The sequence below is a fragment of the Seriola lalandi genome, unplaced genomic scaffold (genome assembly GCF_002814215.2).
Source record: "Seriola lalandi dorsalis isolate HSWRI2012SDOR001 ecotype SW California unplaced genomic scaffold, Sedor1 jcf7180002054758, whole genome shotgun sequence".
Lineage (NCBI taxonomy): Eukaryota > Metazoa > Chordata > Actinopteri > Carangiformes > Carangidae > Seriola > Seriola lalandi.
Window position 1 is genome coordinate 86,009 of NW_019525311.1, and position 16,688 is coordinate 102,696.

Consider the following 16,688-nt stretch of genomic DNA (forward strand, 5'->3'; position numbering starts at 1 on the left):
CCTGGCAGAGCTCAGTGGGTTCATTGTATTTAAATAGAGCAGCTATATGGCTGCCAGTAGCTGCAATGCTGCAAACAGAGGTTATCTGATCTTCCTGTTGGCAGTGACATACTAATCTGACAATGATATCAAACAGCCTCGGGTTGTCAAACTCTACCTAACCTGGAAGGAAGTAAAAAAAAAAAAATCCCAGAAAGAAATCTATTGTAGAAAAATTCTCATTCACACTGAGGTAAGGTTTGGGATGTATCTTCACAAACTGACAAACTGAAGCTGCTTGAAAAGCTGGACGTTTCTTTTTTAGTTTCTGATCTTTGGCCCAGATCAGTCTGAAGAGAGCGATACAAGTCATCTAGGTCATGGGATCACTCACAATGGTCAAGTCAAAGCCAACTGGTATGGCCATTTGGTTTTGAGGAAAAGGTAGTGATGTTGATAACTGACTCAGGGGAAGAAGTTTTACACATTTCAGTATAGTATAGTGAGGATTAGCACAGAGGCCATCCAATCTTAGCTGTTAATCATTTTTCATCTTAGAGCAACTTTCTTTTGTGTGGAGAAAAAAAAAACATATGGGGGGGGGGGTGATCTCACCTTTGGCTCTGCTGGTGTGGACTCGGGCACGCAGCCAGATCAGCTGGTCAGCTTTCTCAGGAGTAAGGTCTTGGACCCGGACCAATGCCCTGTCTGGCTCACACACATACACACAAAAATTGTATTACTTCAAAAGAACTTTTCTGCCTCCCAACCTCTGAGCAAGGAATCTCACACCCCCTCCCCTCCTCTCTGCACACTCCCAAAGGCAGAAAGAAATGTGAATAAGCATCCATGTGCGGACGTACACACAATAAAATGCTCAAATTACCGACACGTCTAATAAATAAGACACACTAGGAGGCCTACTGAAAGCTGTCTAACCCACCTACTCTCTGTGGTCTTTATGACAAATTGACTCTAGTTTCACCTGTGTCACTCAGAGGCATGCCTTCTCCTCATTATCAGCGAGCAGAAGAGGCAGACACCGAGGCTACACCAGAGAAAACAGAGCCGCCCTTTTGGCTGGGAACTCTGCGTCAACCCACATAAAAGCCCTCATCCCCGTTCCTCCCCCTCTGTCCCTATGTGCTGAGCTTAGCATGCAGGTGAGGGAGGCCCCACTTTGTTTGCTGCCACTGGAGCTGAAAGAGCATCCAGACAGATGGACGACCTCGACAGGGTCGCCTGCTGCCTCGTTCATCTGGGAGTTATCACGCACTATTAGTTACTGCAATTATCACTGACACTGCTGCAATTGTGATGAGAGAAGGGACCAAAAGAATTTTTCATGATGCTTATCAGTTGTAATCGTGATACATCAGTAACGTTTGACAGCCAGACAAACGTAACCTGACGCACTTTGGATCAGGACGTCATCTTGTACCAAAACATGAAATTTGAAGGAACAGCATGTTCTCCATTTCATCATGTTATTGTAATTTCCTCGCTTCTTCGTTGGCTGTTCAGTTGAAATGTCCCATCTAACTTCTACTGAAGAATCCATGTCCAACCTCTGTTTCTCAACACAGGGCTGACTCATGTGTGACTTTATATCAATGACTTGCGTCTTTCACACGAGATGGGAAGAAGGAGAAGGCAAGGGTCACGTCAGCTGACCATGATCTTGAACCCACTTTGTTAATCGAGCTTAGTTCACATTTGCGCCAATCATTTTTCTAAAAGATTAACCTAATTTCAGATTTAAAAAAAAAATATTGTCAGTCTCACCTTAACATCAGCTACTATGTAAGACAAATGCATAAAAATAAAAGGGCACAGTAAATTGTAAAGCAGGAAGCTTTTAAGAGATTCATTTCTGGGTGAGGCTTCCACTTCTACTGTCAGATGACTGATGTGAAACTCAGTATAATACAGTGAACAAGAAAAAAAAAAAAAAAAACTCTGATACCTTAAAATAATATTAAAATAAGACATTCGTTCCAACCAAAGGAAGTCATTGTGTTTACTGTGTGTACTGTATTTTGTGAATATTTTGTTCACACTATGTGGGTGTGAATAAGTAAATTCTTTTGAGATGCATTTCTTTTTTCCCACTGTGCTGACATTATGCAGACACATTTGGAAAAGAGAGTGGCAACACAGACAGCAGGCACACAATGAAATATACTCAACAACATCTAAAGGGAGTGATCAGTCCAATGTGATGCACTGAGAACAGGAACATGGCAAAATCTTCATGCTACCAAATTTAACTATATTCATGTAACCTGGTAACCATGTAACCGCGACGGCCATGGGTTTGAAACCAACCTGCGGCCCTTTGCCTCTTGTCACCCCCTCTCTCTCTCTCCCCCCAAACTTTCTGTATCTCTCTCACTGCCTCTATCACAATAAAGGTAAAAATGCCCAAAAAATAACATCTAACCTGAAAATACCAAATATCAGCTCACAGGGAAATGGGTATATACTGTATGAAGTTTTCAAGAGCGCAAATAAATCTAATTAATCTTCGCCATCTTTCAATTATTCTTCCGTGTTTTCAATTGCGTGTTTGGTTGGCTGTTAGGTTGCCTGTGACAAAAGTGACTAACCCAGTTTTTGTTGGGACTGGACCATAGCTGACACACCGTATCGATCCTTGGCAAAGTCCTGAGAAAATAAAACACAACATCTTAATCAAAGTCGAGATCAGTCATTTCATTAAACAGCTAAATAACACATCACGCTGCTTTTCGCGTATGCATATCAACTATTTATTGTTCTTAAACAGCCACTCTTCAGAAGCGTCAGTCTGTCTACTACATGTCAGATAACAGACAGACAGAACAGATAATGGGGCTTATCATGATCTTATAAGAAAATGGTAGAACAGACAACAGAAACTCCAGCTTTCAGCGTGCTGGTATTTGCATACAAACTGTTGCAAAGGTGTGAAAGCAGTGGTAGAATCAAAGTCAGACAGAAAGGCAGGAAACTGGTCTGAGGGGAAGCATACTGTGATCTGTATGGGATACTTACATCTTCCTCTGTGCTTTGTTGTTCGGCAGCCTGAAACACAAAGAAGCGACGGGGTTTAAAGGGCATTGCCAACAGCCAGGAAATAACAACAAGAGGACTATCTATTAAATTCAAGCATGAAAAATGTTCAAAAACATTCAACTTCAAATGGAACAACTTAAAACGTTTTGCTACAACAGTCATGTAAATTGTGTTTTCATCTTGTGCTATCAGGGATTTGAATGAAATTAATAAATCATAGCTCAGTCCTGGAGCCAAGCCTTAGATCCCTGGAATGCACAGCTCTTCCACGCATTAGTCCAACACATCATAGACAATGAGCAATGGCAGCAGGAGATATTGCTTTGTAATAGAAACAGAATAAGTGGACAGATATTCTTTATCTCTGCACTGACGTATAGGCAAATGACTCCCAGAGTGCAATGAGATCGAGTCTTGGCAAAGTTACAATTCCATTTTCTATGCAAATTGATATTGGAGTAGGAAATGGCTGGTGGCAGTGGAGTGAATTGGAATCGCCCATCCTTGATATGATAATCCAGTCACATGATGGATGATATTGCAGCTTACTATCAACTGAATATAGACCTGCTACAGCCATGAAGCAACCGCCTCACACTGGAGTGACTCAAGTCACGAGTGTCAGCAGAGAAAGTAGACAACATGAAATAACACTGACTCAATAAATATTCAACTCGGCTTTCAGGTCTTCTCCTAGGTAATGCTTACTACACCATTTTACTATAGGCAGCAATAGCTAGTGCATTAAACAGTGACAACACCTGCTTCTTCCATGAAGCATGCTGATAGCTTTTATCCAGGAGGAAAGGAAACCCTGGTGCTTTTGCCTATAAGAGCCACTTGATACACGACTCTCAAACGCACAGGGTGTCTAATCAGTCAAGGATAAGTTCAATTCCAGCTAGATGACATGTTCTCTAACAATGGATACAGATTACCTCATTTATATCCTAAAGATCTTGCTTTAAGGGAAAAGTCTAGGGGAAGAATTTAGGGATGCACCAATATGAGTCTGGATACTGACATTATTAAGTGCATCGGGTATCAGTCAAAAAGTCACGTACTTACTTTACATACATGATATTTTCTGCTCTGCTCCATGTATTTGCTGCAGTGAGCCAATTGTGATGCGTTAAGCTACTTCTGTTAACCATCACCTCCTGCATGCGCTTCACAAAACATGCATTTTAATACGAAGGCCAGATGTGTTGGCCGTTCCATATGTGATTAGATAATGTCACCAAGTACACTACAAGTACATTTTCTGCACTTTTTGTCTGGATGTCATTTGGAAACACTGCATTGAAGAAGTAATTTGAATTAATACAGACATTTTTGTAAATTACACGTTTAATAAAGCAGGAGAGCAGCTCATGGAACAAGGACTGATGTAACATCTTATTAACAGCAAATGTAGGTAGCTAATGTAGGTTTAGCAGGCCGCTTTTGGTTTGTAAGGGGAAAAAAGAGAAAAAACTAATCACCGCACACGTGATGTGGTTAGATGATCTGCATTTCTATAAACTGGCACCCAAGTTTTTTCCTGTCTGTGTTCTGAGCAGTTGAGAGAAAAAGGCGCTAGTTTATAGAAATGCAGGTCATCATTTCTATTTCTTTTTTTTTTTTTAAAACATAAATGACAAAAACATAGATAGGTAGGGATGCAGGGTGGGGGGTGTGATCTGGGACAATGATACTGGCCTGAGGTCCAGAGTCCAGCACCACTAACCCTAAAACATCCCAGGGCAGAGTGTGCAGAGACAACCAATGTGCTACTAACTTCTTAGCTCATTACCAACTGTCAGACAGTTGTAACAACAGAAATCCATATCATTTCGACATAAACAACATTTCTGTGGTGTCACATCTCAACTTTAAATTTAAACAAAGCTGAAATTAGCAAAACTATATTAACATAAATCCTCTAAAATATGTGATTAAATGATATGTGGTGTGTTCAGCAGTGAATGGATTGAAGTGAAAAGCGATAAAATGCAGTTTTGAATCTGATCATCGTTTATCACAGCAGCTCAGCCTGTTTGTCAGGTGCGTATCTGTACACAACACTAGTTGTCCTGGTTGTGAATGTCTCTTTGCAAAGTAAGATGTAATCTTTTATAGTCACAGCGTCATGTTAACTTGCATATTAACTACCACAGTGAGTTTCATACAGAGAGGAAGTGCTATACAGATTTGTGCTGTACTGGATTGGTACTGAGCATCAGAGGAGAGCCTGAGTTTGGGTGTTGGCATTTGTATTGTCACAAAAAAAATTTGGATCGGTGCTGGGTAAGTACCCAAAACCACTTGCATCTGTGACAGTGAAATGCTCATGGTTGCAGTGCAGTCACATCAGAAAAAAAAATGTGGAACTCAATTTGTTCTGTGGAAGTACAGGAGTACTTTGGCATTGGCAACTGCTCCACATGCTTTGTTGGATTTATAGGAACATATGTCATCAGTTTCTCTAGTTGGTGGCAACTGCGTCAAACCTGTTAAAGATGGGGCCATGAAGGATTTTTCTGGATCTTTATTTGAGTGAAAAACACAAAAATCTTGCTCAATGTCAATCATTCACTATATTAGCGATGACAATAAATCAGGTAAAATTAAAGCTCTGAGGAGTGAAATGTTAAATAGTTGACAGTGTGCAGGATTTCTTGTTATTTTAGCAGTCAGAGTTTATTTTCCAACAGGAGAGCAAGAGCTTTGTAAAAGTATGTCTGACCTTCCTTTTGCAGAATGGTTGCAACTGCATGTTAAAACGGAGCTAATATGTCGTGCATTCAATGTAGAAGAAAATAGCACTTTGTTTGGGTGGACATAAACAAAGTCAAAATGACAGGAATACCTAAACAATAGCTACTCATGCCCCCCTGCCGGCTAATCTACCCTCCTGGACCCACAATACCCAGCACGCCTGCACGTCACAGTCTTACCAGCTGTAAGAGGGGGTGACGGATGTCAAACAACAAACCAAAAAAAAAAAAAAAAAAAAGGAAAAGAAAACTTAAAAAAAAAAAACACTGACCAGCTTGGCTTGTTTCTCAGCCTTCTTTGCAGCTTTCTCTGCTTCCTTCTGCTGTTTCTTCAGGGCTTTCTTTGACTGAGCCTGCTGCTCCTCCTCCACCCTGAGACAGGAAGAAACACACAACATAAACATTTAAGTCAATTTCCACCTCCTATTTTGCCTTCATCCCATGAGGAAGTTTTTGACTGCCTGGGAAAATTAATTCTGAACCATGCCTACCTCCAGCTTTTAAGTCTGTCATACCTTTAATCCCATTGTTTTTTCACACAATACAATGAATGGAGAGACGGGAGTGTGGAGAGCAGCTAAAAGCAGAGATGTCAGAAAGTAAAACTCTCTGGATAAACACTGTGGCTTTAAGAAGACAGTAGTCTCACTAACACTCTTCTAATCCGTTATAGAATTTGTGAAGAATGTAGATTATCGGATTATGATAACATTTTGTCTTATCTGAAAGTAAAGGTGTCTTTATTTGCTAAATGTCATTGCCACACAGCACAACACAATGTCAAGCCTGATAAGCATGTGAGCAACAGGACAGTAGATAAATACAACACTCTTCACTCCTATCTAGGGAGAGCAATTAGGTCCCAATAGAACATACAGGACAGCAGAAATGAACAGCAGTGTCAGTTATGAGTTGTAAACCTTTGTAAACAGTTTGCTAACAGCTAGACACTTGGATGTGAGTTCAGTTTGTATTTGACTTTAATAACAGTATTTAAGAACACTACTTTCATATTTCGTAACTTAAAAATACTGCCTTTGAATCTGAAAGTAATATACAAATGCAGGTGATTTATGCTGGCCTACCTCAGCAACATTTTAGTATTATCAGCTGCTTGCTGGAAGACAGATGAGCTCATATTTTAGGTCAAAGACTAAAGAGTTGTAAAAGATAAAGCTGCAATTAACCTGAGTATCACAGACTTTATATTATAAACAGTCTGAACTTCGCACATCTTCAAATCAAACTTGCATCCAATGTTAAAAAGTGTGCAACAATTGAAGATGAGTGAATGAATGAATGAATGAATGAATGAATGAATGAATGAATGAATGAATTAGGGCTGTTTGGTCTGCCCAATGACCAGGTGTGTAGGTCCAAAGGAAACCAATGAGTAATATGGGAGCTGCTTCTATTTAGTTACAGGAAACAACAAGGACCAAAGGACTACTATGAATAGAACTAAAACCTAAACAAGAAACAAAAATCACAACAGATGATGACTTCCAAGGGAGGACTTCAGACCAGGTTTTACACTTCCCCTTCAGCCAAATTTGAAATGAACACCGCTGTGTTGATTGCCTTTTACGATGAAGAAACAAAATTAAGATTTTAAATAAAATATTCCAAATATGTGAAAAGGTCCCATATTTCTTATTGAAGTCTCTGCATCTATTGAACAACCAGCCTAATACATACACATGAATAACCTAGTGCTATCTTTTCCTACAGCCGTGTTATGAAACTGGAGTGCGAGGTAGATCGATAAAAATGCAGCTGGTTTATTCATATGTTCCACCAGCCAGTTGAATCTGTTAAACTGGATCAACAATCTTTGTTTCCCTCAGGCAAGTGAGGTCAGCCTTACTGTCTGGAGCAGCTGTCTACAAACCACTGCAGTCTGCTGCCAAACCCGTACATAACATTTGTGGCTCTCAGTTCTTTACACAGCTAATTGACACACAGACAAATGATTATATGTTGTGCAGTTAAAAATGATCAGCATATGCCATTTGGCCACTGTCAGCAGTCAGTTAACATAAGTAGCATATGTTGTGACGGCCTATAGTATGTCCATCAGGTGTGTTACAGAACAAGCCATGGTACAGCTCAGTTGTTACATCTCCACTCATATTTTTACATCATAAAAGGACAATAAATGAATAGGAGCAGTTGAACATAAAACAAAACGTTATCAGTCCTCATATGAGATTTAGCAATCCAAAGGAGAGTAAGTCACCAGAACAATCAAAATCCTTGTAAATGTGATGTACACAATATTACAAACATATTTTAATATAACACAGTTTGGTCTGTAAAACTGAGATAACATGAACAACCATGTTGGCAGTCTCAGCACATACATGAGACAGCACAGTGTATTGTGTTAACCCATATAAGTTTTCTTTTCTTATCTCAGTCACTCAATGTATTGCAAGCAATAAATTAAATTAACTTAAGGAAGACTAATTTGTTTGACACCCCAAACAGTCCTTCCTCTCTGTATCTCCAGCTTTAACTGAAAGCGAAGTGGCCCATGGATGGAGGGGAAACCGGAAGAGCACATCAGTGGAATGTGGATGAGCATGACCTGACAGGTAGAAATCTGCAAACTCATTTTAAACAACTAAAAGGTTAAGTATTGTTTTGTATGCAGCAAAAAAGTAAATGTGTTGAAAAATATGACTCAGGATATAATGTGACTCATAAGAAAACAGATTTCGATCCGGGATCCATGCAAAACCCAATGCAGTGTTTCATTCACATTCCAGCTTTGAGTCTTTTACTGAGAACTAAATATACAGATTGACACTTTATATTAACCAAGTTGTAATATGCTGAATTCACCAGGAAACTCTAAAGGTTTGTGAGAGATCTTTTCACATATTTTTAACAGTGTAACTCCCATATTATGCAAGATCAAAATAAACTGACAAACTTTTTCGATGTAATTTGGTGCTCAAACAACAACTCCCCACGGGTAAGGTATCGTTGGTTACCCAGCATCGCTTGTGCTCATCCGGTGTTTATTTTTATATGCCTGATATTTTAAACATTTTGCTCGTATGGGCAAACGTTGTGACTCCTTTACTTAAACTGTCAGATGATGCAATCTGCTGCATGTTAAGGCAACGCTAGCTAGCTGCTATCCATGCTAACCCTGTCTTACGGTGGTAAAAAGCGTAGCGTGCTGGTGACGGTGTGGGACGTGAGTTAAGCCACGAACAACTCTCACGCCATTCTTACCCCTGGACTTCCTCTTTAGTCATGTCGAGCTATATTCTTAAAGAATGAAGAGAAAATGTTTCACTGCTGTCTGACAGAAAGGAACCACATCAGCTGTTCAGAGCATGGACGGACGCAGGAAGGAAGGACCTGTTTTGACGGAGCACCAAATACCGGATGCTAAGGGTTCCGGCTAGAAACGAATGATTGGAGTGTGGTTCCAACTAATGTTTTTTGTCATGCCTGTACAGGGGGTACACAAAATAATGTAAACACGTAATGGAAAATGACTCATAAGTACATTGATCAAAACTATACATATTGCTATTTAGCATCTGCTAAATTAGCAGAATTCAGGCTAGGCTAAGCTACTTTGATAACTGAATTTATTAAGTGACAATGCATTGCTCAAATTATTTTTTTCAGACTGCATGTGAACTGCACGTGGAGTGTAAAACTGATTATAATAAATGATGACAGTGTATAGGTATTTTGTGGGTATTTCTATGTTTATAATAACAAAATACCGAGATGCATGCAAAAAATATCAGGACGTAATTGCCAAATTATAGTCTGTCATTTAAAGAGACCTGATTTGATGGTCCCTTTGTGCTGAAAACCCTTTTTTTTCTCAGTGAAAACAAAAATCAGGAAAAATTACATTTTTATAAACATGAACTAAATAAACATAGAGCACCTACAACAAAATGCACACACACACACACACACATGGTAATAACAGTACTAACAAATGACCACCATGTGTGGGCTTTATTTTTACAATCACCATGAAATTACTTTCACGCTTTTGGTAGAGTGCACTAAGTACATCCAGGTATCCAGTGACCTTTGCAGGAATGGCCATGCACAGCGAGTGATGGTGGTTTGAATAGAGTGGGGGTGTCATCAAAGCCTTTCTCAGGCTGTTGGCCACAGGAGCTCCCGATGCAGGAAACAGCCTTCCTGCTGCTCACTTTTCCAGCCAAAACAATGTCACCATTAGTGGAGCAGGTCACTGTGATATTTCTATTCCTTTCATCCTTAGTTTGCAAAATCCCTTTGAAATAATCTCTGCACATTAGCAGTGCTTATACTGTCACTCACAATTTTAGTACATTTCAACAGCAAAACCCAAATGAGGTCCTTTGCAGGCTGGACAATGGTTTCCAGTACACCGGTAATGAATCACCAGAATAAACTATTTCCTGTCCATTTCAACAGCTTTGGCCTTTAACCCAATAAAGGAAATAAGAAACCCCCTCACTACCACAACATACACGCATACATTTGTTGAAACTAACATAAGATGTCAGAAATATGTGATTTTTGCAACATTGGACAGGAAGATGATGTTGTTGTTTTGCAAGAGATGATGGCTACAGGATCATGAGGTTCCCATGCTCAGGATTAGTATATCTACAATAAACATCCCTGGAAGACAGTATTAGAGATGTGTGTGACTGAGTAATATATTTGCTCCTCACACAAAGAGAACATGAGCTTTGAGAATGATTGAAAGACGATCTTCTTGAATTACCACAGGTGTTTTGTGCACTTCTCTGTGAGAATTTGGAGAAAAATTATATATATATGGCATAATCATCTCTTTGCGTGTTTATGAACTGTCATCTTGACTGTTGCATTCATCCTTTCTGAGGTTTTGACCACTTACAGTGCACTATAAGTAATATTTGATTTAGGTCAATTACATTCCCATATATCAGTTTACTGTGTAGCCCTACAATGTGAAATCCAATCCTTCTCCAGCAACACAGCTTTCTTGATGAGAATTGAAGAAGCATATGAAGAGGATTCATTTGAGCAGAGTGAAGTGTTAATCACAAATCTCTCCTTGCATCGGGAGGCAGCATGGCTCTTATGCTAATTCTGACTCATTTGGTAACATTTCCAACTGAAAAAGCACCTCTTGTTTTATCCTGTTTCACTGCAAGAGACCAAAGCCTCAAAATAACCATTAACCTTGTGGCTTGATGGGAGCACTTTACACATGTTTTACATGTAAAGAAATGGAAATTTATCTCCATTGGAGTCTTGAATGGATGCCAACACTGCACTGCACAGCGGCCATTTGACGACTTCATTCTCCTTGACATCTATTGTTGCGAACTTCCTTTGGTCTCCAACTTGAACTTAAATTCCCAGCATGTAAAGCAGTGTCCAAAGAGAGACTTAGAGGACTGTGTGTTCACACTTGTCATTTTTATGTCTTTCACTGTCACTATATAGTTCCAACACATTTATTACCAGTGATATATTTGCATGAATCCTCAGACTATGTGTGCCTATTTGCACTTGCAACCTGCGCTCTGAATAGTATTGTGTCTGTTTTGTGAGTCAGGGAATGTCTGGGTTGACCCATTGCCCTATTCTGGGAAGAGAATGAGGATAGAACTTCATTGCCAAAAATAATGGAAGCAGTATTTCTTACAAATTGAAAAAAGAAGTCAAAGGGGAACTTAACATGGTATTTTCTTTGTTAAGCAGCCATATGGGTGCTAATTATAACAGAAGATTTTAGCCTTTGTGTAATGGGTGCTTAAGATGTAAAAGTGCACAGATGTTCTTGCAATTACAGGGTCTGTCTACTCAGTCCTCCCTCTGCTTTGCTTTACAGCCCGATCAGGTGGAGACATTTGTGTTAGGAGAACCCTACTCCCCCACCGATCCCCTCCCAACACACACACACACCCACACACACACATACACACCTCATCCCCCAACCCCTGAGGGGAGGAGGAGCTGGTTTTAGGTGAAAATGCACACCACACTGTCATTATGTTAAGCACTGAATCTTTTATTTTTACACACAAAAACAACACAAAAAATTCAAATGGTAAAAAAAGCAGCATGCAGTTTCTTTCTTTTACAAAACTTCCAGTGATAAGACAGCAATAAATAATAGCTTTCAGATAATCACACAACTTAAGTGCGAACACACAAATGCTACAGAACTATGTACAGGTTTCCAAAAGCAGCGACCATCCCTGAAAACAGACACGGGCACTTGTACGCCTGAGCTTTGATACAGCAATACTTGTGGTAAAGATGAAAACAGGGAAAATGGACTTTGATTGTAAAGCTGAATGGATGGAAATGAGGCACTGCCTGAGGATACAATCGGCTTTGTGGAACATAAAACGTACAATTTACAACTTGCAATTAAAACCCTCACAATACACACACTTGCAGAACACAAGGCAAACAAATCAAAAAGTATTAAAAAAAAAAAAAAAAATCTGTTTTTACATCTGTACAAAATGTAGTAAGTTCTTTAAAATTAAAGCTTAGTTATTTTCTCTCCTGAGAGTATCAAGTCACAGACTCTTGTGTTTGTTAACTCGACAAAACACTTGATGACTCAGACTCAGTTGACACGGATGAGATCGGCCCTCGTTTTTTAGTCATAAGAGTCACTTTCTGACTGGATCTGCTGCTGGCTGTCAGTGCACTCCTGGCTGTTTTCTTAAACTTAACTCCCAGGAAGGCATACAGGATGGGGTTTAGGCAGCAGTGAAAATAGGCCAGCGCCTCAGTGATAGCAATCCACTTCTCCACCGCTTGTTGCAATTGACAAGAGGAAGGGACCACGTTCAGCATTATGAGAGTGTCCAAAAAGAGGCCGATACAGTAGGGCAGCCAGCAGGAGAAAAAACACAGGATGAGGATGACCGTGGTCTTCAGCGCTTTCTTCTTCAGCGCCTGACCCTTGGCGCCTTGCGACAGCTTGGCGATGATGATGCAGTAGCAGATGAGGATGACCAGGCCGGGCAGTATGAAGCCTACCAGGATGTGCTGGAAGCGGAAAACCACTGTCCATATGAGACTGGTTTTCTGTGGATAGATGCGCTGGCAGATGGTCCTGGACTCTGTAGTCTCCATGCTTTCATCTAGGAAGAGCATGTTTGAAGACCCTCGTTTTTGCTCCCTGGCAAACACCATGTCAGGTACAGTCAGTATGACTGCAGGCAGCCACACACCCACATAGATCACTTTGCTCGCAAGCAGCTTCCTTGTGGCATTGCTGTTAGTGGCCCGCACGACTGCCAAGTACCTGTCTAGACTGATGAAGGCCAGGATCAACACGCTGCTGTACAGGTTGACTGTGTAGATCATGTGCACAGACACACAGAGGAAACTTCCGAAGTACCAGGTTTTGGCCGCATCCACGGCCCAGAAGGGCAGCGTGAGGACAAACAGGAGGTCAGCCACAGAGAGATGGAGCCGGTACTTGTCTGTCATAGTTTTGACCTTTTTCTGGTAGCCCATGACAACAACGACTAATCCATTGCCAATGATTCCCAGAATAAATATTATTCCGTAAACTGTAGGTAGGAAGATCTTGTTGAATTCGCTGCTCAGAGCAGTGTCACATACCTCCTGCAAATCCATATCGAAGTCTCCAGACTCCTCTGAGATGTTGTCTGTATTGTTCTCAAACATGTCGAAGTTCAGGTCAAATTCATACTGAAAGGAGAAGAAATTAGAGCAAAGTTAGAAAACTCTTCGGCTCTAGGTAGTTGTTCACTTTACTTGACATAAAAAAAGAAAAAAAAAAGTTCGGGGTTGTCAAAAGTTTGATTTATTTCCACTAATTTTTACAATTGGAGACATTTATTTAAAAGTAGACACTAAGTAAGATTATGGTGAATTAAAACACGGGTGAACGATGATAAACTATATCTACATGAATTACAATTAAACAGCCTCACGCAAAAACACACAGAAATGTCAGATAATAGCTTAGAAAAGTAACAAGAAAGAAAGACTCACCTGCATGTTGACCACTCTTTGAAAAAGCAACGCTATGACCAGTGTGCGTCTGTGTGTGTGCGTGTGTGTGCCTGTCTCCGCGTGTGAAGCTGGGTGATCAGTTAGTCTCTGAAATAAACTACTACTGCAAACTACTCAAACATAAATACCGCCTGAGCCCAGACCCCTCCCCGGGGAGGAGGAGCATCACTACGAGCTCTTTCCCAAAACGGGTTGAGTATAAAGCCAAGTGCTCTGCCTGTGTGGTTGAGTCAGTTTGTGAAAGTTCTTGTCTTTAAAAAACAAAACAAACTGTCCGTTATCTCCTCACCACAAAAAAAAAAAAACGTGCGAGGCTGAAGCAAACGTCTGGGGACAGAGTGGAGGAGGACGGCTGTGTGAGAGTATTTCATTATTAATTGGCCACTGTAACAAACAATTTAATAACAAACGGCTTACTATTTTAAATGTTGAGCAAAATAAGTTTTGCTCTCCTTTAAAAATCTAAATTTCTTCATGTTGTGTTTTTGGTACAACAGGAAGTTAAGACCTTTTCAAACAAGAACTGTTCTAATCCCATGACACATTCAGGGAGGAACAGCCTGATATACAAACATCCTGAAAAACACCAGATCACAGAACACCCTGAATTAATACAACACTGTTGCTAGTGAAGTTAAAGTATTAAAACAACACATTTAAACTGTATGCTGAGTGGAGTATGATCATATTATTAACTCATTATGAAGTGCGCTGAAGATCCCTGAATGCAGGTGTTACCACAGCTGACTACTATACTATATACTATATTAAGTCCTCACACATGTCCCCCCCCTGTAAAATTAGAGAAATTGTAGGTTTACACATGCTTTCCTGGTTATATATCAACTCAGCTGCCTCACATTTTGCACCTCCCTCCTCATTCTACATGAAGCGAGCACTGACATTTAGATCGGTCGTTCAGGGTCTTCTCCCATATTCCTCGGTACAAATCACTTTATTACTCAGTCTGATAACAGTTTTCATCAGCTGATGTCTCAGTCTGTCCTCACCTTTGCACACACCCTGTCACTTCTCAAGTGCTGTTATGTCTGTGCTCTCAAGTGCCAAATGACCCCCAGTGGGTTTGAAAAGAACCACAAGCCCTGTAATGTGGTGGGATTTCTGTAAAACAGATCTCGAGCCTCAGTGTGTTGAACACTCATTGTCATACAGATTTTACTGGCCCTTTCTGATTTCAGTTAAGGTTGAGAGCGAAACTCCACGCCCTCCTATCAGACACCGCTGGCGGTTGTCTGAAACTGAATATCCTCGATGTGGCATGCAAATACTACTTCGTGTCTTTGATATATGAGAGAAGTGATAGATTCAATGAGATGATCTGCACCACTGATTCAATTGATGTCGACCTCCTTGTCCGAAAGCTGCATGACAACATAATATTTGGAAAGCAGCAAGACATCACCACATTTTATTGCATTAGCAATTACATCTTGAGGTGCATTTTTTGTTGCCTTTTGTTTGACAATATATTTGCAACATTTCAAGCACTGAAAACTGTTTTCATCTGAATATTCTTACAATGTCTGAGGACAGTTAAAGTTTAGCAACTGAAGGCACTCTGTCAAAGGTACAGTGCACTTTATGACTTCCTATGGCCTGAAAACCCCCCAAACTCAGCACAGCTCACAACTGAGTTTAAAAACATCGGCACTCAACTGTCATAAAAGCAATGAAGACTATAGGGCGCTTATCAGAACCACTGCCATTCGTGTTGTGGTTACGTGTCTTTTCTGAGTAGCGCTGAACAGTAGTGACTGGCTTTATGTTCTCACGGAATATAATGTCCCATGCAGAGTATTTGCATATGATCGCAGTAGTTTTGGCATTCACTTTGTAGCCACTTCATGATGCTTTTCAATATTGTTTTGCACACAAATGACACCTGGTGCGACTAAAATTCCCTGGTGAGAGGGAAACTATGTATTTTTTCATTCATTTTCATTTTCTTTAGAATGAGGGTAGTCAGCATGTGAGGCATCCGCAGAAACACTCACACAGGTTCATTTATAGGTAATCTGCTGAAACTGCAGTACTGAAACACCACATCAAAAAAAAACAAACAAAAGAAATGAAGGGCTCATTGATTACATTATCTAATACAATAACACAACATTCATGAATTAATAATCTAATAGTAAGCAATAATTCAGCTTTCACAGACATGTTAATAACACGTCACTGGATTTAAATGAATGTAATAATCCTGCAGTTGGCCTTATCAAAGTGATGGTAGACTAATCCTGTGTGTTTGGTGTCCTCAGATCCGCCTGCAGTCAGACTCCTGAGGAGAGGAAGAGGGGGAATCTGCAGCTCAGAGAAAGGCTACTGTATTGGTATGATGCTCTTATCAATGGCATTCAGACACAGACAGTTGCTCTGTTATCTGTCTGAGAGCAGAACTCCTGGATTTCATCTGAATTACATACATTTTATATTTCACATTCTGCAAATCACTTTCACTACACAGGGGAATTCCACTGATGCAGGTTTTTTTCTGACGCTGTCAAAAGTATTTCTTCAGAAGCCTTGGCATGTTTTTAAAAACTACAGTATTTTCTCCTATTTCCCAAGGCTGTTTTTAAATCTAGTGTAATGTATCTTTGAAATGATTCCGTTGTGAGGCGTTGCATCAATTTATTTTTTATTTGTGTACAACATTCTTTGACAATTTCACAACACAATTCAACTAAACTAAACAAACAAAGCAATAACCACCAACCATGCAGTGATCATGGACGTATGAATTTATTTGTTCTTTTACAAGAAAACACAACCAATTCCAGCATATTGTTATTTATTCTTATATATTGTGTTATTTAAAGAAGATCCTGCATC

General features: G+C 40.0%; 2 protein-coding genes across 2 annotated transcripts in view; both read right to left on the minus strand.

The window, feature by feature from the left end:
- The window catches only part of dars1 (aspartyl-tRNA synthetase 1), a 28,527-nt gene extending 19,347 nt beyond the window's left edge, over positions 1 to 9,180 (minus strand). Inside the window, exons 1-5 of the mRNA XM_023424888.2 lie at positions 9,042 to 9,180; positions 6,068 to 6,167; positions 3,016 to 3,045; positions 2,589 to 2,646; positions 595 to 687 (exon numbers count right to left, since the gene is read on the minus strand). Of these exons, the coding sequence (XP_023280656.1) occupies positions 595 to 687; positions 2,589 to 2,646; positions 3,016 to 3,045; positions 6,068 to 6,167; positions 9,042 to 9,064 (304 nt within the window). The 5' untranslated portion in view covers positions 9,065 to 9,180. The remainder of the gene's footprint in view (positions 1 to 594; positions 688 to 2,588; positions 2,647 to 3,015; positions 3,046 to 6,067; positions 6,168 to 9,041) is intronic.
- Positions 9,181 to 11,814: 2,634 nt separating this feature from the next.
- Positions 11,815 to 13,948, minus strand: cxcr4b (chemokine (C-X-C motif), receptor 4b). The gene is made up of 2 exons (XM_023424861.2): positions 13,812 to 13,948; positions 11,815 to 13,505 (listed from the first exon to the last, which is right to left on the minus strand). Exons 1-2 carry the CDS (start codon positions 13,815 to 13,817, stop codon positions 12,375 to 12,377), a joined length of 1,137 nt encoding a protein of 378 aa, XP_023280629.1. The 5' UTR covers positions 13,818 to 13,948; the 3' UTR covers positions 11,815 to 12,374.
- Positions 13,949 to 16,688: the final 2,740 nt, after the last annotated feature.